This window comes from Antennarius striatus, chromosome 23 (genome assembly GCF_040054535.1).
Source record: "Antennarius striatus isolate MH-2024 chromosome 23, ASM4005453v1, whole genome shotgun sequence".
In the NCBI taxonomy this organism is placed as follows: Eukaryota; Metazoa; Chordata; class Actinopteri; order Lophiiformes; family Antennariidae; genus Antennarius; species Antennarius striatus.
This window is the reverse complement of record NC_090798.1, coordinates 10,462,130-10,485,716: the sequence shown is the minus strand read 5'-3', so window position 1 is coordinate 10,485,716 and position 23,587 is coordinate 10,462,130. Positions and strand designations below refer to the sequence as shown.

The 23,587-nt window shown below is 47.1% G+C and overlaps 1 protein-coding gene and 1 long non-coding RNA gene across 3 annotated transcripts in view; one reads left to right on the top strand and one right to left on the bottom strand.

The window, feature by feature from the left end:
* Positions 1–4,998: 4,998 nt before the first annotated feature.
* Positions 4,999–6,375, bottom strand: LOC137590926 (uncharacterized). The gene is made up of 3 exons (XR_011034554.1): positions 6,235–6,375; positions 5,960–6,091; positions 4,999–5,427 (listed from the first exon to the last, which is right to left on the bottom strand). It is a non-coding gene; the product is annotated as an uncharacterized lncRNA (long non-coding RNA).
* Positions 6,098–23,587, top strand: part of LOC137590924 (protein phosphatase 3 catalytic subunit alpha) — a 40,978-nt gene continuing 23,488 nt past the window's right edge. For both annotated transcript variants that reach the window (XM_068308787.1, XM_068308786.1), the window contains exon 1: positions 6,098–6,362. In XM_068308787.1, coding sequence (XP_068164888.1) covers positions 6,302–6,362 — 61 coding nt within the window. In that variant the 5' untranslated portion in view covers positions 6,098–6,301. The remainder of the gene's footprint in view (positions 6,363–23,587) is intronic.

The following is a 23,587-nucleotide window of genomic DNA, read 5'->3' as shown; positions in this document are numbered from 1 at the left end:
ATTTGGTGAGCAATCCAAATCCCTGCGGTTGGTATTCAGGCTGCCGTTAGAGCGAGACTCCAATGCAACGTCGATGGCGGGGTGAGGGAACGAGACGCATCGCCGGATTTCAAATACGGAGGCTTCTTGCAGAGAAAACAGGAAATAAAAAGCAGATTGCTTAAATGTGGTATGACACCATCATCAAAACAGGTGAGGCCTTCAAAGACTCAGGATTACATCCGTTTAAGAGCATTCCTCCAGATTCCAGTCTGAATTCCAGAAAAATTCAGTCCATCAAGCAAATTTTGACGGATTTCAGAAGATCCTCCTGATAACCTTCCAGTTTCCAGGCAACGCCACCACTCATGACCCAATCACAATATAGACGCTTCCTGGTACAGCAAATCACTTATTAGCTGCCGTAAAGGCATTATTTACCAGCGGAGGCCCAACAGGTAGCAAGGTCGGGTTTGTTGAAACCACAGCGCCGACGCTGCTTCCTAATAGTTGGAAGCTGCGCTTAAGCACAGTCAGCAGCGATTTGATGATGGGGAGGAGGGGTTTATTTACGAACCGCAAGCGTTAAATGATTCTACAGATGTCTGAAGCGCCGGCAGCTCCAGGCAGTCCAAAAAGATTCAGTTTGAGCAGCGCAACAGAGTCTGTTAGCATGATGCTAACGGTTGGTGGGCAAAATCACAGTGGAACAGCGCTAATGCTTCCGTTAAATGCCATTAGTTAATTTCATATGCTTGTATGCACACACAGCTCAATTCCCTGGTGGCGCTAGAGGGAGGAGCTAGCAAGTTCCACCATTTAGAGGTCCAGACGCAGCTTCTGGGGACCATGAATATGAACGTGTGATTCATGTTTTTTGCAGAAGGATGAACAAAAGCAGACCGTGCCATTCAAATGCTAAACAAACGTCTGCAGTCGGTGGCTAATGATGGCGCCGTTAGCGACTGAACAAACATGCAAAACAAAGCGAGCAAAGTCTACAAACCCCTGGAGTCAACTGTTACCTCATTTGGATGGGAGTGTCCTGCATGCTAACACGGCGCATAAATTGTCTTCTGGAGACCATCCGACGTCGGGCTAGAGTGAATTTATCCTGGTCGGAGCGCGGCGTCCATGAAAATGCCAAAGTTGAGACCAAGCACCTTAAAGAAGAGCGACGTTCGGAAGCGTTGGCGACCGCCGTGCGCAGGTGGGGTACGGCCGCCTGAGGACGTAAACAGTGTTGAGAAGTTTGGAGCGTTTTCCATATTTGTATTCTTGTTATGGCCGCCCTGAATAATTCATCCTCCCCCTCTGGAGCAGTTCACAGCTAATTAACAAAGAAGTGTGGCGCCGGGGCAGACGAGTGGATCTGACGCTAGGGCCGAACGGAGCAGGGGACCATCTATCAAGGCATTATTGACTGAGTGCTGCTACCCTGACGCCCAAATCACTGATGCATCATGGCTGATTAATTGGAAGTGGGGGGGCTGGTGGTGGTGTTGGCAGCGAGTGGGGTGGGGGGGTGCAAAGGAGTGAATGAAACTGCAAAAAGGACCAACACCACAATGCTAACGCGACTTTCCCTGTCGTATTTAGTCATTGAGAGAATTTTTAACTGTGGGGGGAAAAATATAAAGTTGTATATGCCACCCCCCCCTCCACCCAACCACCACCCCAAAAGGTTGGAATGTTGTTGAAAAACCTGGAATTCTACATGAATAAATGAGCTGCCATGAAATGATATAACGCACGAGGACATCCTGGTTTGGACCTATCCATCAGCCGCCACACCGATGCTATGGAGGTGGAGGGGCTTTCCTTTATATTCTAATTATAATATTTTCTTCGCATTGGATGAGAGGTTAGATAGGATACTGCTAATTCCAGCTGAAGCGGACACCTGTGACCCATTAGCTTAGCTTAGTTTAGTTGAAAACTTTGTGTGGCGCGTTTTGATTCTTTGAGTTGGAAAAAATAAAATAAATTTCCATGGAAACATTCAGATTTATGTGTCTCATCTCTGTCTGAATGAATATTCCAGTCGTGGATTGTGGACATCTGCCTGATTATTTTCCAACAGGTGTTTGCAGGACGCTCTGGATTAAACGCCGCTTCCCACTTCCCATCTCGGTTTGGCCACTAGCATAACGATAATGTCCCCACCGCCTAAAGACATCAGCATGGCAAAAGTACATTAGCACGCTAACATCCTACGGGTTCATCAAACAAAGGGATGTGCGTGCATGCAAGTCATCCATTAAATTTGGATGGCCCTGCCCTTGTCAAATGGGGGGGTGGGGAGGGTGAGCATTAAGAGGCTCATCATATTAGCATAGGAGAGCAGCGGCCGGCACGCAAGAGGATCTCAGCATTAGCGGCGGCGCTAATTGTGTGAATGTATGCAGACGACATGCAGCGTGAGCCGTTCTAGTGTCTGTGGGTGAACCCATTAGGAAGCTAGGGTTTTCAGGATGGGAGGGGGGGGTAAATCAATGACTAACCATAGCCTTGATGGGAAGACAGGTGAGGATGAGGAGGGAAGCTACACCGGCTCGCGTTGGTGTTGCAGCAAACTGGAAACCAGCGGAATCAATGCATCCGTTGACCGCCAGATGGACAGACGACGTCACTAGGGGGGTGTTTAATTAGTCCACAAATCACCGTGCTGCTGTCAAACATTGGCATTTAGAGAAATGTCTTCATTCCACAGAGTCAATAAAGCTCAAACAATATTTTCCAGGGAGGATTGATTCCAAATGGAGCGGCGTGGAGCTGATCAGCAACCAATAAACACGAAGACAGAAGACAAATGGATCGGGTGAGAGTGAAGGTAATTAAGAAGGAGCTAGCGGCGACGTTTCCTTCAATGAGGCCTGACCCTGTGGGGGTGGGGAGGGGGGAGGGGGCGGCGTTCCCAGTGATCGGTTGCGAGCATCGCTGGCTCAGCATCGTCGGATACTTGGAGGTGGGATCAGCTTGAAGTTTGAAAAGCGAAGTAAACCAAGAGTGCCGGGTGCACCTCCGACACCCCATGATCCAATGTCTCCCCCCGCCGAGGAGCCCGAAACCCAAAGAGACAGCCGACTCAAAGCCACAAAGCTTCTCAGAGGGGGGGTTGCAGAGAAAGAAACTGTCGACTCCAGCAAATGAACGACTGCGATTGGACGGCGCCGAAAGTAGCGCCGCAAAAACGGCGGGTCGGTACGTCGGGATCCAGTTTGGACAGTCCACACTTTTGAAAATGTCTTTTTTGGAGTCGCAGCAAAACAAATCAAATCAAATCAAAGTGTTCAGAGTGGGGGGGGGGGAGGAGGAGGAGGAAGTGGCCTTCTCTTATTTTCCAGCGGAGGCGGCGAACGCCGAGTCAGCAGATTCGATTTACCTCCAGGTTTTCAGTCTAATTGCTCAAAGTGGATCGATTGCAAGTGCTGATTTGGTGATTGACGAAGTTCTATAACTGAGTTATGTAACGATGAGTCACAAGACTCGGTCCTAATCAGGACTCAGTGAATTTACAGAAGCTTTGAGGATTAAAGTCGAAGGAAGGCCCACGACTTTGAAAACGAATTCACGTCTCTTCGCGATTGAATGGACGAAGACACGAAGAAGAGCCTCCAGCCAATCACGAGAGCAGATCCAAGCCTGAAGCATCAACGCAAAGTTGAACAAATGTCCTGACGTTGGTTATTTTTTTAACCACGTGGTGGTCAAATTTGAAAAAAATTAAGAAATAAAATAAGGATTGAATGTCAAACGATGCAATTCTCTGTTGGGTTTTAAAACCTGCAGGTTTCTGTTGTCACAATGGCTCGCTGCAAACGTCACAACCCCTAGCTTAGCAGGGTTAGCACTGTAAGCATGGGATGCTAACAATGCTTTGTCTTATTTCTTAGAACACATCACGCCGATATAAATACTCCTTTTCCCGACGGTTGGAGCAATTCGAACAGAAATCAGACGCATGAGAGGCCTTGTAATATTTATTCACGTGCTATTACCTCCTCCCCCAGCGTGCACTAAAACAAAAAACGCCGTCATCTTTTATGAATATGGTACTCGTGAGCGACAGGATTCTGCTCGCAGCCACATCATTGTATCAGTGCCATGAAGTGACGCAGAGTGCACTTGAATTTGCATGCTTCGTGATGAGTGGCTGTGGAGGAAAGACTGGCAATTTGCATCAGATCGTCCACCTGTTTCAATAGAATCCTCCTCCTCCTCCCTGCTGCTCTGTGATTTTACACAAATTGTGCAATTAGGAGAAGGGGAACGAGTTCCAGGGCGAAAAAGAGAAGCAGACCGCCGGCGATGACGTCTCTGCACCTGCTGCTAAAAAAAAATATTGGATGTCAATCTTTTGCGGCGCACAATTCTCTGGAAGAAAACGGGTAAACAGGTTTCCCCCGCTGCTTTGGCAATCTCACAAATAATGAGAATCATTTTCTCATGTGTTTACGGCGGGAGAATGGAATCCCAACTTTCTGTTCCTGGAGAGACAGATTGCATTCTGGGTTGATTAAACCAAAATGTCAAGTGTAGATTGGGATGTCGGTAGATGATCCGATTCTATTTATTGTAAATGTCCTGCACTAGTTTAGGATGAAGATAAAACATGTTTAGAGCTAAACAGACCTACATAAACTCAATGAAGCATTATAACCTTTTTTAAAAGGTTATAATGGTATAAAGGTATATAGGTTTTTTCTTCTTCTTAATTTTCCAAAATAATAAAGATAGATAATAAAATATATCTATCTGTCTAACCTGTGTACTGCGTGCCAATGACAGATGAATGTATCTCAGTGTGATGAATATATACAGTAATAGTCTGACGACACGCTGACGCAAAAAACAGATTCTGATCCACATCTAATTCTCAGACACGCGTGTTTTGATGTTAGTCGTACTTACTCCGTTCAACAACGGTATGTGAAAATGGTATTCAAATGGGTTGGTATTAATTCTCTGAAGCAGCACTGGGAGATTAAATGGGCTGCTGCGTTTAATTCATCGTGATTTCAGATTCTGCAAAATTTTTATTTCTTTATTTTGTCAAAAAATATAAACGTCGAGCGGACGACAGGTGATTAGCGTTCAGATCGGGGGCTTTGGGCGCCGGAGGCCGGTCAGAACTAATGATCCACAGCAGCTGAGTGTAGAACTGTGGGATGTTCTGACCGCTTCCTGTGAATTTCACTTCCTTTAACCGCCTCTACCTGCCGAACAACGGCGTCACTCCGCAGCGGCGCCTCATTAGCAGCACTCGTCCTCCGTTCTTCCTTCGCGGGTCCATGAAACCTTCGACGTTGCAGGCGGAGGTTCCTTCATGCGAATCGTCGCTACCTGGCGACTGGCTAATGGCGGGTCATTCTGCTCCCACGCACGCAGCTCTGCACACGAGTGCGATCTCGTCACAGAGACGTAGAGGTGAACTTCTTCATCGCCCTGTGACAAGGAGATAAATGAGCAGACAGGTGACCTTTGACCCCAGTGAGATGTAAATGATATCAGCAACGTAAATGGGTCGGAGCTGCTCCGCTGGTTCTGAGGGTGGTGCTGGAGGAATGTGCACGGAAGTCTGTCCGATTGGGAGGAATTGTGGGTAAATCCTGACACTTTAGTGAAGGATTGCCCGCAAAAGAATCAATGGGCCACAAAAAAGTTTTATCTTTCTTTCTTTCATTGTTGGAAGAAAATAAGGAAAATTCAAATGAATATTATCTGAAAACACGTAATCCATTTGAAGACAGCTCATCGGTTAATAACACCTCAACTAAGAGTTGTAGTTGAGTAATACCAGCTGGATAACACTGCAAATAAAGAGATGCTGCTTGAAAATAAAGTTACCATCAGCAGTTTTTTTTGTTTTATCTTCATTTACCATAGATTAAAAATGTTTTCTTATCATTTCCATCCTTTTATAACCATAATAATTATCCTAAAACATAAAATACTAAATTATTCCCAGCCGTGAAACCTCTGATTCCAGTGAATGCGCGATCCTGGCGGGTCTCTCCCGCTCTCCGCCAATGGGAAGCGTCGGCGGGTGGCAGAAGGGGGCGGTGCCTGCGGAGGCAGCAGGTTCGGCTGTCGCACTGCGCTCTGACAACTTGACAGAGAGTAACAGTAAATCAGACAGAGCAGAGCAGCTCCAGCGGCTCCAGCAGTGAAATTTTAACCCTGTTGGAGTATTTTTGGCCGCTGATAGGACCGAGTGAGATCACTGCGGTCTCTTTTCTCGGCTGGACTCACCAGGAGCGACGCGGGGACCGTTTTCAGCCTCATTTCTGCTCTATCTCAATATTAGACCACACTGGAAATGTCCGAAAACAAGCCGAATGATGAGCCGAAGTTACCCACGACGGACAGGGTGGTGAAAAGTAAGTGTAAAAAAATATATACCCCCCCCCCTTCTTCTTCATGCCACGGCTTCTTCCTCCCCACCGTGGGAGGAGGAGGATGGGGGGGGATAATTTGAATTAACGGTCGAGAATTGTTTGCTATGCGCGGAGGGAGAAGGGTGTTAGCCGAGCAGCTGGAACTAGGAAGTGAGGCTAACTCCACTTTTGTGCAGCCTAGCTAGCTCCCCCCCCCCTTTTTAAAAAAATTTTTTTTATTTATTTTTATAATTTAATCCTAATCTTGCTGGAATTGTGTCACAATCTGCGTGCGAGAGGCGTGAATCAGCCCACTGTTTGCGTTAGCAGGTCGTGTAGCCGAGCTTGCGTGACAGATGCGGGTCTGACATCCACGCACCGCGCAGCTCCTCTTGCACAATCATTTCTATTCAAGCCAGTAGCTGTTTTCCCTCATTCTGCACGCATCTCCCACCAAAAGCCTCCCTTTTCCACCATTGCATAACCCTACTGCTGTGTAGTCCTACATTTGGGGGGGGGGGGGGGGGGGGGGGCTCTTCCTACATTCTGTGTTTACAGGTCTGACATTCCACCTTTGCAGCCTACCGTGGGGATGCAATAAAGATCCCAACCCCGTGGAAGGCAGATGCAGGAGTTTCAATCCCATCTGAACCAGAGCTGCATCTTTCACACCTAATCCCGCGTCAGATTATGACCGTTTCATCTCATTCTGGCTCCTGGAAAGCCTTTCCTCGCGAGCTGGGATGACAGAATGTGTTTGTTCAGGTTTCTGGTCCAACGTTTTCCAGGCGTGTGCACGGCGGCGATCGCGCCGTGCACCAGCGCTGGAGAGGAATTGTTGAATGATTTTTCCCAGGGTTCAGATGTCGGGATTCAACCGTAAGCAGACGTGAAGGTTCTGCTCGGCGGCGGCGCCATCGGACCCAACCGAACCTGGAGTTGTCTTCCTCAGCTCTGACACCAATCTGACTCGGTTGCTTTTGCAGCTACGGTTCGTCGCATTTAATAATAAACAACCCATATCAGGCAGGAGGAACTACACGGCGCTCAGAGAGCAACACCATGTCGTGGATGCGTTTGTGATCAATATTTGAAGAGATCATCCCCCTCAGTCGCCACCAACTTGAAGAGTGATGAAAAATAGAAATGACAAGTTCAGTTTTTCCAGAGAATCAGCTGGACCTCCGGGGACGTTTGCTGGATCTGAAGCTACTTTTTCCTCCGTCGCCTCAAGTAGATTCCTTCATATCGCAGTTTTACCTCCCTCCTCCGCTCTATGTTGGACCGCTGTGGTCTTAATCCGATTAAATTGTATTGATTAGCAATTGGAGAGGCTTTCAGGAAACGCGAGATGCCTTGGATTCCACTCTCAAACCCGAACTTGAGATCAACAAAGCCATTTAACTTCTTCATCACGGCTTAAAGAAGGCTGTGTTTTGGTGATGCGTCAGTATTTTGACAACAGACGCCGCCCGTGTGCAAAGCAGCCTCCAAAATAACTGCAGGCGATCGGTGTGAAGTAATTTGTTTCCAGTCCGACGTGGCGTAAACTCGTCCACCTGTTCCCAAAATGCTTTATCCCTATTCCACCGTGTCGCAGTAAGAGTTTAATCGGCCGAGGAAGAGAAGTTGTCATCGTGTCTTTATCCCCCTTGGGGAAATAAACCCAAATGTGTGATTTATAAACCGGGATTAAGTTGTGTCTGAAATGGTAATCCTGCTGTTTTTGTTGTTTTTTGGTTGTTAATTGTGGCGATCTGTCGTTTCATTTTTGATCTTAAAAAAAAAAGGAAAAAAAGAAAGCATTTTCCAAAAACGTGTTCTGAATTTTCCACAGCCCGAGCTCACCTTCCCATCCTCCTCCTCCTCACTGCTTCTTCTTTTTTTTTTTTCAACAGTTAGAAACTATATTTATTCAGTAATAAAGTGATGTTAATCCATGTTAATTCGTCCTTCTGGTTTGTCTGCTCTGGACTGCCGTAGAAACACAATTCTTCTCCCATTCTGAAAAGAGCTTCCCCTGAATTCGTCACACCAGACTTTTATACCGACGTGTGGAACCTCAAACCAGTCAAAGTTTGACTTCTTTGCAGAGGAAATTTAATTTTATCTGCACAGAATTCTAATTATTTTCCTTTTCAGTCTATTAAAAATCATTTTCTAAACCGCGTCTCCACGACTGTGCTTCGCTGATGAACTAACGTATTAAATCTGTGCAGCACTGGGGGGTGAGGTGAGGGGGGTATATATTTATTACCCTGCCTCGCTCTCCATCAGCTTGCTGAATAACTGCCCCGGTAATGGAGTCTTTTCCATCTCCGGTGAGGGAGCGGGGCCTCCCGAGCCCCCCAGTGTCGCGCTGGGTCCTTCTCTATAAGTGGGGACAGATGACATCTGACATTTGACTTTTGAGGAGGGGCCCCCCTCAGACAGGCGTGGGTCGGGGGAGATGGCGGTGGTGACAGCGGAGCAATGCCTGACACTGATCCCCGCTGGACGGCCACGCCATTTATAGAACAGAACATTAAGTAATGCCACAGACTCGATCCTCGCCTTGCATGAGGTCACCTACATGTAGGCCGGCTCTTCTGTTGGTCATCTGGCCCCTGGGCCACCGTAGGGTTAACGCGGAGCGGCACAATCCTCACCGCCACGCGGAAACTCTTTGATTGGCTGGATTAACGATGATGACCCTGAGAAACTTGAGTGACTTTCATGAACTTCTCCACCTGCTTGGTTTTTATTCTACCATGTAGATTTACACCCTGCAGGCACGCTCGGGGTGAAAGTGTGAACAGACGTCTATCGGCGGCCGTGATTGGTCGACGGTCGACCTGTGAACAAGGAGTGCTCGATCCGCCGCACTTGAGTGAGCGCTAAAATGTCAGCCTGTCAATATCAAACGCAATCCGGTTGAGTTATTGGCGGTGGGGTGAGATCCTGATCGCTTTTATGACCGGTGCGTCATAAAGCACTCCCATTGGTCGGCTCGCTTTCATATCGATGCAGGAAGACTCTGAATTTATGATAACAGATCTCCAATCTGTTCTGCGCCCCGAAGCTGCACAGATATTGATACGAAGGTGTTGGAACGCGTCCCGTTTGTGCAGGGATTACGCCTGTTTTGTGTTTTTCCTGGCGCTGGCGGTGTGTCTATCCCAGTTTTACGACGCATTGCATCATGTTGGAGATGCGAGGAGCTGAACCACCTGTGTGGCGAAGCACCGCTGAATCCTGAACCTGAGCGAGTGCACCTTCACCGCTCATTAGATTAAAGAGGAATTAGGCTCCGTTGTGGATTTAGGGCATGGAAGAGCAGCGGATTTGCGCAGATTAAGCTCCATATAGGGGGATAAAGGCGGCTCTTCTCAGAGTTGTAATCTGACTCCATGCATTAGCCGCCGCTGTTGCTAATTCGTGTGAACAAATGGATGTCAGGTCTTAATAAAGCAAAGGAAGCAGGAAAACTGTTTACCTACCTTGGGATCTTTAGCAGGTTGCTAAAAGCCTGTGAGTCCAGTTTGGGGGATTTGCAAACCCTTGAACTCAAGCTGTTCTTATGCGCTAGCTGCTGAAACGTAGTGGGCAACTGCGTTTAGATTATATGTCGATGGATGGAGTTTGATTGTGGATTTGTACTCTCCATCAGCCGCCTCACATGTGCCCTGCAAAAGCGAGGCCAAACTAAAAACACCTGATTCGCTCGTCGGTGACAGCGGCGACTAAGGTCTTCTGGGTCCAGGCGTCATCGGATGCCTCGCTGTTGCTCTCACAGATCAATCAATACAGTGTCTACAACACATTTAACTGCATATTGGGCAGCCGATGGAGGAGGGGGGAGGGTGGGGGTAGGGCAGGACAGCCCAGTGAACTGGGTTATTAAAGCGGTCAGTGGAGTAGAGGAGTCACTTCCTCATTTCAAGTCCGTATTTATGACCGTGACGCGTTTGAGGCCCGTTAAAAAGAGTGTTTCTTATTCAGACGGTGGATTTGTCTCCCGTGGAGTCATCCCCGATGGGATTGTCGCCAAAACGCCGCTTCACAAAAAATGGAGAGCAAACGCTTTGGCGAGAGGTGTGAATCTCGATTTAACAGAGGTTGAAAACAATTAGCCTCTCCGCAGATGATGAGTCCATTCGTGTGTGTGTGTGTGTGTGTGTGTGTGTGTGTGTGTGTGCGAGAAATATTGGAGTGTGTTTGGTGTCGGTTCTCTTCAGTGGACAGGAGAGTGCAGGAACGTATATCACACACTTCATGTGTGTGTTCAGAGCTATAATAACAGGACTGTTAATTTTATCGTCTTGGCGACGCCCAGGAAGTCCCGCCCCCTCATCCCCCCCAAGAACAAACCAAATGAATCATTGATGGACCTGATAATACATGATTAATATTTATTGCGTCTTTACATCACACCCTTGGCTTTATCATCGGCAGGAGAATAGTGGTGTGTTTACATTTATTAAAGTCCACACACTGGTGCGCACACACACACACACACACACACACACGCACACCTTGTGCTAAAGGAGAAGCCGTTTCGTCCACAATGATTATTTTTGGCCTCTTTCAGCCACACTCGCATTGTGCTAACACGCTAAGCTAAGACGAACCGTTAGCATGACGGGAACCAGGTGACACACGGCTGTTTTTATTGAAGTACGGTGAAATCGATCCAGCCATCTGTGGAGGGATGGATGCTGTAACTCTTTTCGATTGGGGAAACGCCGTGTGTGTGTGTGCGGGGGGGGGGGATTTCACGCTGTCTGGTTTAGATTGGTTCTCCTCTGCTCTGCTATCATGGTGACATTGTTTCCTGTCGACGCCCACACGCTGACTGAAGCTGCAGCACACGCGAAACGTGTCGTCGTGTCGACCAGCGATGGCCACACATCTATGTCCAAAACCATCGCCGACATGGGAGCCAATCCTGCGAGGCTGACTTCTTCATCCAATTGTTTCTGTAGGATTCTTCCCTTTCCTAGGGAGCTTTTGACGAAGCGTGACGCCTGTCGGCGGAACAGGAAGTTCTGACATGCCTCCAGAGATCCGGCTGGTCGATGGCGGCGAGCGGCCGGCATGGAGTCCTCCGGCGGTTTGAGGTCAGAGGTGACCTCGGGGCCTTTAAATAAAAATGTCAGAGCGTTTGCAGCTCTGGTGACTGATCTGAACGACAAGGAGTCAGGAGTTAGCATTAGCATAGAAGGTAATGCTAACTCCTGCAGTAAACGAATAAACTCGTTTTCTCCGTCCTGTTTACAGCGTGAGAAATGAATCTGCTGCTGAGTGGTTTTTATTAGACAAGTTGAGAGATCATGCTGCGTTCGCTGTTCCTTTTAATTACCGGGCCAATCCATACTTTTAATCAAGTGGTATCAAGTGTTATGGATGTCCTTTATAAAGCCTGATGGAAAACTGCAAACGAGCCGCCGCATTCGCTGTTGGCTCTTCTGGCTCGGCTGAAGCTTAGTGATTCAGTGTTCGGAGGATGTTCAGAAAATATTTCGCCTTTTATTCAAAAGTCCTTTTTTTAAAAAAAGAAAATCGAAGTAAAGGGACAGTTGAACTAATCGCCTGCGATATGAACACTCTGCTCTTTATTACAGGTGTGGCGAACTAGCTAGCTTTCGACTCGAGCTCAACAAATACAGCTGGAGGTGCGTCCGGGCGTCCCCGTGGTTTATTTACACCAGTTAATTATAGATCACCTGGCCGAAAATAAACCAGCTTGCGTCGTGTTCTGTCTCAGACGCGCATCGGCGTCACCATCCAATCGCATTTTTCACGTTATTCTGCTTTTATCCTGCTGCCGTAGAATTTATGGTCCATTCATGTCGGTTCAGATTGAATATTTCCATTTACAGGCCAGTCGGTATCCTCGGAAACTTCGATACTCCTTTCAGACTTTTCGAAACGAGGTATTTATTTAAACGTCACTTTGCACCTGCAAATGTTTTTCAAGGTTAAAGCCTACTGATGTGCCTCTAAAAATCAAAGAGACTTTTTCTTTTTCACCCGCTGAACCCTTTTTCTGTGTCTGTCATGTCATGTTTCCCAGCCCGTTTCTAACTGCATCTCCTTCCTGTCTGGTTCAAGTCGTGTTCCTGCCATTCCGACTTTAAAAGCCTGAGTCCCCCCCCCCCCGCCCTCTCCCCAATCATTTGCTGTTCGGTATTCCCGTTTATTCCCGTTTGAACATTTGCTTGCTCACACGGCTGCTTAACTGTGTCAAGACCAAAACACCCATGATGCTTCAGGCCCGTCTCCCTGTTTAGAAGGTAACCCGATCCCCCTGGAGGAATGCGGCGAGCCTTTGGGGTGGTCGAACCGACGGATAAATCAGCGGCACGGCCAACGGCTCCCAGACAGCACTTAAAGGAGCAACTAGAGATTGAAGTCAATTTAGCATTCCACCTCCACTGTCTAAATTCATGTTTTATTTTCAATCTCGAAAGTTTTCTGACGCGCCATCGGCAGACAGCGGTTGTGAGCTGTGTGAAACATTAGTTCAGGACTGTCTGTTGTGTAGCCAGAAGCCGAGAGGGCAGCGATGGAGCAGCTCCACGCAGTAATAAAGTAGTACCTCCACATATGAGTTATTTGAGATACGAGTCATGTTTCAGGACACCACCGCTAGCTGACGAATGGATACAACATCAGTGAGACCGGATCTCGTTCTTTACCATGTGTTGGCGGATGGATACAACATTGGTGAGATCGGATCTCATTCTTTACCACGTGTTGGTGGATGGATACAGCATCATTGAGACTGGATCTCGTTCTTTACCATGTATTGTTGGATGGATATATCAGTAAGACCGAATCTTGTTCTTGTTGGTGGAGTGAAGCCGTAGCTCTTGTGTTCTCTTGACTTTTGCATTTCTTTTCATTCTTAATCATTGTTTACTTAATTATACGTAATTAATTATACACAGGTAAAGTCTGCATGTCTATTGGTTCTAAAAATATTGGCTTTGTTACAAGGCTGGAATTGGTTAAAATGATTTTCCTTATCTTAAATGGGGAAATGTCACGGATTGGATTCAACTACAGTGGTACCTCTACTTACGAAATTAATTGGTTCCGGAAGAAATTACGTAAGAAAATTTCGTAAGTAGAGACGCGTAGCAAATGCCCTAATCTGTTCCAAGCCCCCCAAAATTCCGACATACATTTTTATGCTTTATAAAACATTTATCAAAACATGTAACAAATACATGTTACGATTAGATTATTACATAATAGATGAGAGTTGAGCATAACGTAAAAAACAAAGAATAAAGAATAAAAATGATGGTCATCTACCTTTTAACAGCTGTCCTCATTGTTTTTTGCCCTCTTTGGTTCATGCGCTCCTATCTCACGATGCCGAACAACAGAGTGAATTCCAGTCCTCCTTCTGAACTTCTCCAACCACCCACGCAATGCCTTAAACTCCTTAAACTTACTTTTGTTTTAATAACGTGGCGATTGTAGATGCATTACAGCCATATTCTTTGGCTAGAACAACCAAACAAATCCCTTTTTTCACGCTTTTCTATTATCTCTTGCATTGTTTGTATGGACAAAAAAACTCTTTTCTTCATCTTTTCTTTTCAACTTTTCTCCGTCACTTTCTTGGGGTTCATAGCGAATACTCAAACAGTTAATATATTTGCGCAAACTATCAGAACACCTCACGGTTTCGAGAGCCGACTGATGAGGACCCTGCGTAAACACCGATCTAGCTCCACACAGAGGTCCCTCTTAGCCAATGGGATGCCAGGAAGATACTAGGTAATGGCCAGTGGTAGAGCAGCTATGAGAATGTTGCGTTCAGAAACCTTTGGGAGCTGTGAGTATCAGCCCATACTGTATTTTTAACTTGCAATAGTCGAAATTTCTTTCGTAACTAGAGGCAATATTTTCCTGCTGAGAAATTTCGTAAGTAGAAAATTTCGTAAGAGACATTCGTAAGTAGAGGTACCACCGTATATTTGAAATAATATTACATCCACTTGTATTTACTCATCCTTTAATGTCAAGTCTAAGAATAAGCACCCTTTTTTCTACCTACGTTTTGATGCCAAGCTCTCAGAATTCGGTGGTTATTGGTTTAGTACTTAACAATAAAGCTAAAAACACGTTCGTTGTCTTTCAGGTTTCTAGAAATATCGTCAGACATGTAAGTATTGCTTGACAAACTTCAGGGATCAAAAAGACGATGCTTCGCCGTAACAAACGACAAACTGTAGGGTTTAGTGGTAGCTCTGCAGGAAAATATCCCTCTGGAGCATCCTGGAAAGTTTCCACGGATCAGGAATTTCAAAACGCTGTCCTACAAGATGTGGAGATGTGTCGGTGCAGCGACGGCAACCTAAGAGGCCTTTGACTGCAGTCGGAGCGTCTGGGATCAGAGACTCCCTTCAGGCAGTCAAGCTGTCGAACGTCCTGTTTTGAGTCTCAAACATATTCACTGACCTGATACCGGAGTAAACGTGACCTTTAACGCGGACGTGTTTAGCCCGGAGGGGTCAGGGACGCCAACCGGGCAGCCTTCTCCTGCTTGACCCACACTACCCAGCAGCACCTAGTGCTTTACGGGCCCTTGCCCTTTCTGACGCTTCTCATCTGTGATTGGACGGCATTGACTGCACACATGGCTCGCAAATGCGATGCTTTAACCGCCCGTAATCTCACGGCTGCTAGGAAAGCCTGCACAGATGGCGCCTTCGGCATAATAATCTCAACGTGAACATTCAAAAGTGCTCTCTCTGCAATATGGAGGTCAGACCGACGGGTGTAAAGGGATGATTTAGAAGGGTTACATAACGACCCCTACGAGGGGTTCCATCACCGCCCCTCCAGATATATAGGGGGGGGCATTTAATGACGAGACAAAGAGTGAGTAGGTGTGTGTGTGGTCGGTGAGGTGCTGACTCAGCATTGGCCTTTAGAGAAGCAGCTCCTTTGTTTCCCTCCCTGCTATCTCAGCCCTGCAGCATTCGTAGAAGCCGCTTTTTCTTGGCAGTCAGGTACCCCTGCTGGCAGGAGGACCCGCCACGCCCACACAGCCACAGCTCAGATGCAGCGATGGGTTTGCGAGGCGGGCGTGGGCAGAGGAAGGGGTACTTGATGGAACCTGGTGGTGTTGGCGAGGGGAAAGAGGAGGTGGCCGGCTGTGCCGTCCCATCGTTCTGCCACCTGTCCTGAGAAGCAACAACCAGCGAACCAGAAATTAAAAATCAACCATGGATCTCTTGGGCGGAAGCCAGAAAGATGCTCTAGTTATTTTTTCATTTATTTAACGTCGTTTTGTCCCGTTGGCAGAGTCTGGAGAAATGCCATTTCACTGATGTGATGGGATTGTTCTTGAATGTTCGTGACCATCAGGGGGGTTTGGTCAATGTTTTTATTGCAATCGGTCACAAGTCTTCACTGCTCCGTTCACCAAATGTGCGTGAAATATCCCGACTGCATCCCTGCTGTATGTGTCTGGTAATTACATGCTAGAAATGCCAGCATCCCGGCTGCCAAAGAGCCCTCCTTGGGAGGTGCGATCACGCCTGTTGAGGCATATTATCTCAAAGGAAAGCTGTGAACGAGTGCAGAAAACACTGAAGTCACTCCGACTTTCTGCATTGTGTTACTATTTTGCACGGCGTCGCGTCGGATCGCATCAAGCACCTGACGTTTTCCCGGAAGTCTAGATTTCTAATTTGTTACTTGGGGTCAAGGTTTGACCTCTGGGGTATGTAGAGCAGAGAGGGGAGATGGCGCAATTAAAATTCAGTTCGGTTATTGCTTCACGAAAGAGATGCAACATTGTTAGTGGTGTGAGTGTTTTCCCCCTAGATTGTGCGCATATTGGAATTTAAATATTTAGTAGAGGGAAAAAATCATTCAGAAGAACACTAAAAAACAAAATGCAGAATTTACTTACAGAGGATTTCATGAACTGATATTTCCAAAGTGCTCCTTGGAAAGTTGTTGAACCTGTTGGGTTTAATTGCAGCACGGGACCGTATTTTAAGTTATGTTTAATGCAGTCATTATCCTTTTGAGTTTGTCACGTTTAACTCTGCAACGACAGTTTTCTTGTCAAACTAGTGCCTCGATCTCTATCGTGTCCTGTTTGCGTGTCGCTGCACACTAGCACACCAAACCGCCAGGGCGAACGCTTACACCATACACCAGCGGTGTTCTCAAGGGTTAGCGTAGGACATGTGTTCTCAGCAGACCCGTGTCGTCAGGCCTTCCCAACCCGAGCGCCGACTGACAGCATGATTGAGAGTGCTGGGCGACTCGCACAAAGGTGGTTCTGTCCACGTGAAGGTTTGTGTTTTCACCCCAACTGGAGTCCAAACACTCCCAGCGATCCCTCCCATTCTGCTCCACCTGTTCTGTTTGCAGTCTGGAGAAAATGTCGGAATTCTAGCCTTGAAGACGCTGTTGTTACATCCAAAACCAGTCACTCGCTAGCCAGGCTTTACTCGCTTTTGATTTGTTATTATTTTTGCTTTTCAGGATGACGAGATTGTGCCCTCTGCTGTTGAAAAAGGGAATTATGATTAATTTTTAACTTAAAAGGTTACACGATTTTTTAACTCTCGCCTTGCACCACGGGCGCTAGTAGTCCCTTAACGTTACATTATAAGTTAGTCTGGTTGTTTATTATGGCCCAAGCAGCAGGGATCGTTCACTCATGCAGAGTTGGTTGCGATAGCGATCTTTTGACATCGAACTCGACACGGGGGAGCGACGTGTCGAGATATCATCCGACATGTCGGTTCAGTTTGTGGAAACACCGCAGCTTGCCAGAGCACCTCGTCTTCCAGATCCTTTCAATCTCCTCTATTGTTCTGTCTGCTATGCTCCAAAGCTGATTACAGCGCCTTCTCTAATGAAAGCTAATCCTGTGTCACGGGCATTGTGGGTGTTGGGGGGGCAAGGGGGGCTGAGCACAGCAAAGCTAGCAGGGAATGTCTTCTTCAGGGCCTGTTAAGAGTTGATTCAGAGGAAATGCCAGGAATTGTGAACGTCTCTACCAACCTTGAGATCTTTTACGTTTAGCTCTTCAGGTGTCGGTCAATCAGCTGTTAGCGTCTTCAAGCTAACTCTGATAAAGTACTGCCTGGAGATATGATCTTAATTCGTTCTGTGACTGATCTTGTTACTCAAACATTTCCCCATTGAAAATAACCAAAATCTTTTTAATCTGTTCCACCCTTGTAAAAAATCCCCGGTCTCAGCTGATGTTGTATCCATCCATCAACACGTAAAGAACGAGATCCGGTCTCAGCTGATGTTGTATACATCCGCCAACATGTGGTAAAGAACGACATCTGGTCTTAGCTAATGTTTTATCCATCCACTACTAGCGGTGATGTCGAGAAGCGAGACCCGTGTCTCAGATTTGCGCTTGTATCTCAAACAACTCGCATGTCCAGCAGCTTGTATTCGGGTACTACTGTACTTTCACTGAGTTGAGCCAGTCCTAGTAACTTCTTTATACTTCTAGCCATCGATTGCCTGAGTGTTCCAACAAATAACAAAATGACAATACCAACAAAAAGCAATGCAGACAGAAAAGCAATCCCTAAGAAACACGTCCCCCGGCCCCATGACATCCCGCGCCTACTCCCATCCATCCGTTCTCCACCTCCACCCCAGATCGACTTTAATGAATCAGGGCCTCGGTCAGGATGCTGTCCGAGCAGCATCTTCATCACCTGCTAACTCTTCCTGTCCGATATGTTGAGCCCACAACACGATTAATGTCTGCTTGTCGCTCACGCTTACCCCGCTGTCACCCGGGTCTCAAAAATACCGCCACGGGCGATTTCCTGTCAGCGCGTGATGGCCTGTGATAACCTTGACAGTTCTGGTTGTATTGCCGGCGTATTTACTGTAGAACCCGTCTATCTTAATAATGAGAACCCCACGATGTCTGTCATGGACGTGGTCCTCTGTTGGACGCCCCGTCACTCCCATCCGGACGGCGTCGGTCGCATGCCACTGATGGATTACTTGCGTGCGGCAGTGAAATGCAAGTTAAGGCTCCTCCTCTGATTCCCAGCCCGGGATCAATCCGGTGCAGAGCGTAACTCGCCGCCGGCGACACATTTTACAGCCCATATCTTGATGGATGAAGGATGCAGAGCTCTGTTTCTCTGGCAACCTCCCCTCCCCCCCTTTTTTCTATAACTTATCTGATATCTCTCATATTTATTGATGCTATGTTAAAGCACCAGGATGGGAGCATTTAATGAATGTCAGGGCCAATAGAATGTGGATGAGTTATGGCATCGACCTCAGGATGCTGCTGATAGCAGAGATAATGAGCTGTTAGAGACTATTTGTGCTTGTTGTTCATGCCATTACATTTTAAAGTAGCTGCCGTGTGTGTGTGTGTGGGGGTTTATCTGTTTGCTTTATTGATAATAAGTGCAGTTTGATCTTGGTAACGATGATCTTCAGTCCACGCCAGCACAATGTCCGTTTGAACCGAAATCCTTTTTCAGTCGGTTTTTTAGTTGGTGACATCAAAACTGATCTACGATGAGTCCACAGATGTTTCACGCACAACCGTAATCAAACAGCAGCTTCCTCTTATTTATCTGCCGACGTGTACAGTTTATTATCAAGCCTTTCCAAAGCAGCATTTTTGACCTGCTGACCCGAGATGAGCGTTAAGCAGCTCTAGCTTCGTCCCTCCCGACTGCTCTCACAATAAATCGAAGCGGCTCGCTGTTACTTCATGGGAATGAATCGAGTAATTGTAAGGCACAGTTTGTAATTTTAGCATATGAATTATTAAACGCGGGGAGCAAATCAAGTCGTCCAAGTTATCGAATGAGTGTGAATTATTCATTTAAAGGATTGGTATTGTGGTCACAGATGATGAAGCGTGTTCTCCGGCTCTCGTCGCGTCTCGCCAGTCGGCCCACCGGAGTCTCGGCTGACGCTTCTTCCTCGTCCCATCCTCATTTTGATGCAGCCGAGGCTCGTTCACACGGTTGATGTCTGTGTGACGGAGGGAACCGTTCCCGCCTCAGAAGCACTGAGCTTCAAAGCTAAGCTCTGCTAAGCGTCCCATTCAGGGCTTCTGTCGCCGCTAAAGAGCTTCACGCCAGTTTCATAGCGACCTTTCTGCTGAAGCCCGCTGGCATTTTAAGTCTCCATCTATTCTGGACAGATGGTAGGCCTATATGTCCTACGGATTAATGCATGTTCATATAACACATTGTTGGATAAATGGAGCACCCCCCACTCCCATCAGTACAGAAGAACCTTGAGAGTTGAATCCATTCGGTGTCTGAACTTGTAAGTCAAACAACATTTCCCCATTTAAAATAACTAAAATCATTTGAATCCATTCCAGCATCTTTAAAAAAGCCCCAAACCTAAATTATAAAAAACCCCAAACCCATTTATATCAGCCAATCAACATGCAGAGGTTACCGGTGTATAATTACTTATATATAGGTTATGTAAACAATGATAAAGAATGAAAAGAAACGCATAAGTCAGGAGCACACATGAGCTACGTCTTTACTCCACCAAAGAGAACGAGATCCGGTCTCACTGATGCTATATCCATCCGCCAACACGTGAGATGAAGAACGATATCTGGTCTCACTGATGTTGTATCCATCCGCCAACATGTGGTAAAGAACGAGATCCGGTCTCACTTATGTTGTATCCATCCGCCAACACGTGGTAAAGAACGAGATCTGGTCTCAGCTGATGTTGTATCCATCCGCCAACACGTGATAAAGAACGAGATCCGGTCTCAGGTGATGTTGTATCCATCCCCCATCGAGCGGTGGTGTCCTGAAAGCAGGACTCATATCTTGGATTTTGCTTGTATGTCAAACAAAAACATTGATAGAGCGACGTCTCGTATCTCGAAGTTCTACTGTACCAGATTTCCAGATATCCCACAAATCCTAGCAGACGGTGATTCTATTGATGAGCGCACACGCCATCGCTTTTGTGGAGAATGATGCAGAAAACGCTGACTCAAAACAATTTCATTCTCAGCCAGAAATCTCAAATATTTGTTTGTGAATACAGCATCTCTATTCTGGACTGTGGGTGTCGTTCCCCCAGCTGTTAATTACAGGCACAGAGCGCATTATTCCGAAGGCGGCGCCACCTTATGAATTATTGATTGAATGCGTTTAGAGGGTTTCTCGACGGTTCCGAGGAAGAGTTATAGAAATATACAGATGTAAACGCAGCCGGTGTGTGCGGTTGTGCTGCAGATAATTTATGACGTGGTTGATGTAATGTACGGCGGGCCGCTGCAGCTCTTTGTCGGCAGATCTCTGGATCTGTTGCATTATGCATGTCAGGTAATCAGCTGCAGAGTGGACCGTGTTGGAATAACCAACATTTGAAGCTGAGGAGCGCTCTGCAAACGAAATGCTGGTGCAGTCCGTCCCGGACTCCTGAACACTTCCTTTTCTAATTGATTGTCATTATGCAATTTAATTAACAGACACTGGCGTAGAGACTAACTTGTGCGCTCTCGCCACCACATTCAGCGCCTGGCGAACATCCCGTGTGCGCCGCCACACGCATTGAGCGCTCCGCCACTAAAAGGCTTCCAGCTCGGATGAAACTCCCAGTGATTTAATTTATTTTTCATTCCTGCACGGCCGCGATCGGATTAATCTCATGCATACGCTGCCGCTACGTTACGCCATGCCTCCCAAACACAATCACACATTTGCCAATGCACCAGACACTCTGTTTTTTCCTCTTCTTCGTCTTTACATCGTGAGCAAATGCCGCTGCTTCTCTTCCACTTTAGATTTGAATGGTTGGACTTGCTGAGATGGCTCTCCGGGCCCTGCAGACCCCCCGGGGGCCTGAAGGGAGCTGATGGAGCCGAGGTTTTAACCCAGAGACGGGGAATCTTCCATAGTGAGATGCAAACGTTGTGCGGTTTGTCGTGTTAGCTGGTGCATCGAGTGAACCATCGCTGTTGGGTCTTTGTTCCGCATCAGTGGCCCCTGGATCACGCAGGGTTCTCCACTGGTCCGGCTGAGGCCCGGGAGGGTATATTGGCTGGTTTTTGTGGAAGAAGTGGACAGCCCACTTCTTGCCGCCCCCCAGAAAAACATTGGAGGAACTGTAGACGTCTCAACTGTCAGATCAGACGAGGTACGCTCCACGTTCCCCTCTAAATGAAGCTTGGGGGGGCCTTGATGAGCTCAGCGAAAGTTTCTCTCACTTTGTCCAATTAAGCTGATCTGTCCAGGCTCATGACCCGCTTGTCTAGTTCCCGGGAGAGATCGCATTAATGTGGAACTACCCCAGTCTGTACGTTTGCCCACTGCTTTCCAATGGTTTCTGATGTTTTTCACCCCAGTGTTGCAAATTTCTGAAAAAAGCACCTGAATGTTCTGTACATCCTGGGTAATTATTCTGAAAGAGGCTGCTGGGGTGGACGGGCTGAGGGTTGGTTCGCTCAGTGCTAATCAAAGAAGAAAGACATCATTTAATTCTGTAAACTTTACTGACCGACTAAAGACGATGGAGCTTTATTACATAAACTTTAAAGTTTATTTAGCAGGCCCTGCAGACGTTTAGAGGTTTCGCGCTCTATTAGGCTTCAAGCCCAACGGCTGATGGATGGCTTTAATTTTGTATCTCAGAAACTGCAATGCTAATCGGAGACAAATTACCAGGGAAAGTTGAATCAGACTTTCTTTTCCTCTTTCATCACCTCTTAGCCTCTCTCTCTCTTTCATCATTCCATCTCAAGCTAGGTTTGAGGCAGCGGTGCAATTTCCCGCTTGCATAACAGCAGGGAATGGAGAAATTAATGACGGCTACAACAAGCGGCTAATGGAGACCATTTTTGAGTCATGCTTGGGTTTCAGGCGGATCGCCTGAAACGAGAATGGAAACACGGGGTCGTTCTCCACAACACGCCACGAGGCGGACGCAGCTCGCTGGTTAACAACCCGACATCATGACGAGTCGTTAATTTGCCTGAGAGGAGAAGGTAGCAGTCCGACATGCTGGTAGCTTAAATGTTGGAAAGACAGACGTTAGAAATTCCACAAGGGTGAGGCTCATTGTTAGCTTTGTCACGACCGCAGGAAATGGATGGACGAAGTGTTGAAGGGTCGCCGGCACGCCGACAACCACGGCTTTTCTGCCCATTATTACCACAGAAAAATAATGTTGTTCTTCTTGATTATCCCTCACCAGAGAAAGGGGTGATCCAGGAATGGGCGCTGGGCACACAAGGCATGCTTTTCTGAACTTTAAGCATTTGAAACTTTTCACTTCCATGGTTAAAAATCCATTTTAGGGTCATTCCGTGGCTGGGATGGGTCTCAGATGAGGGTTTCCTGATGGGTTAGGGCTCGTGTTCTTATCAGTCCTGAAGGTGTGCATCTCATAATCGGTTTCTCTTGACGGCGTTAGCTGATGAACGACGCTGTGATCGCTGCTCCCTGCCGCCTTATCTGACCATTACGCATGCGAACACATTAGTCATCCCATAAATATGTGTTACGTAATCACGTTGGGCATTCTTCACCCTTTGGTTGGAAATACACACAGGTTTGTGATAGCCAACGCCGCCACATGTCAATAACCTCAGCCTCAACCTGGGGTTGGGGTTGCAGAACAGGTGTTCATTAAACCTCAGATGGGGGTTTCTGAACGCCCCCGACACACCAATCGAGACGGACAATGTCTTAAGAGATTTCCTTTATGTGTTCTGAGTATTTTTAGGCAGATTTAGAACGGGAACGGGGGAAACGCCGCACCTTCGCCCACCTGTTGGAACCTTTAAGTAAGCAGTAGCCACCAGATATCGTCTGTCACCCTGCACAGCGTGACACGGATGGAGCGCAGGTCCCGTTACCGGTGATGTCACCGTCAGAGTGGATCTGAACGCACACGGTAACGCCGACTCAGCAGTATTTGCTCCCGGCTTAGTGGATTTGTTCCGCCCGTATGTTTTACAGTGGAGCGTGGCCAGAATGTAGCGCACCTGCCAGACGTGGATGGACGAGGTTGTTAGCCGTGTGTGGGGGTTTGTTTGTTTGCTTTTTTGTTGTTGTTGTTTTGTACCTTTCTATTTGGGCCACGCCCTTCAGCAAGATGAAAAACCTCTAATTGATTCAGCTGCTAAAACGGCAGCGACTCGGGGTCAGTTTGAAAAATGGCAACTTTGGGAGTTAGGGTTCAGTTTATTCTGCTATTGAAGTGAAGTCCTTTCA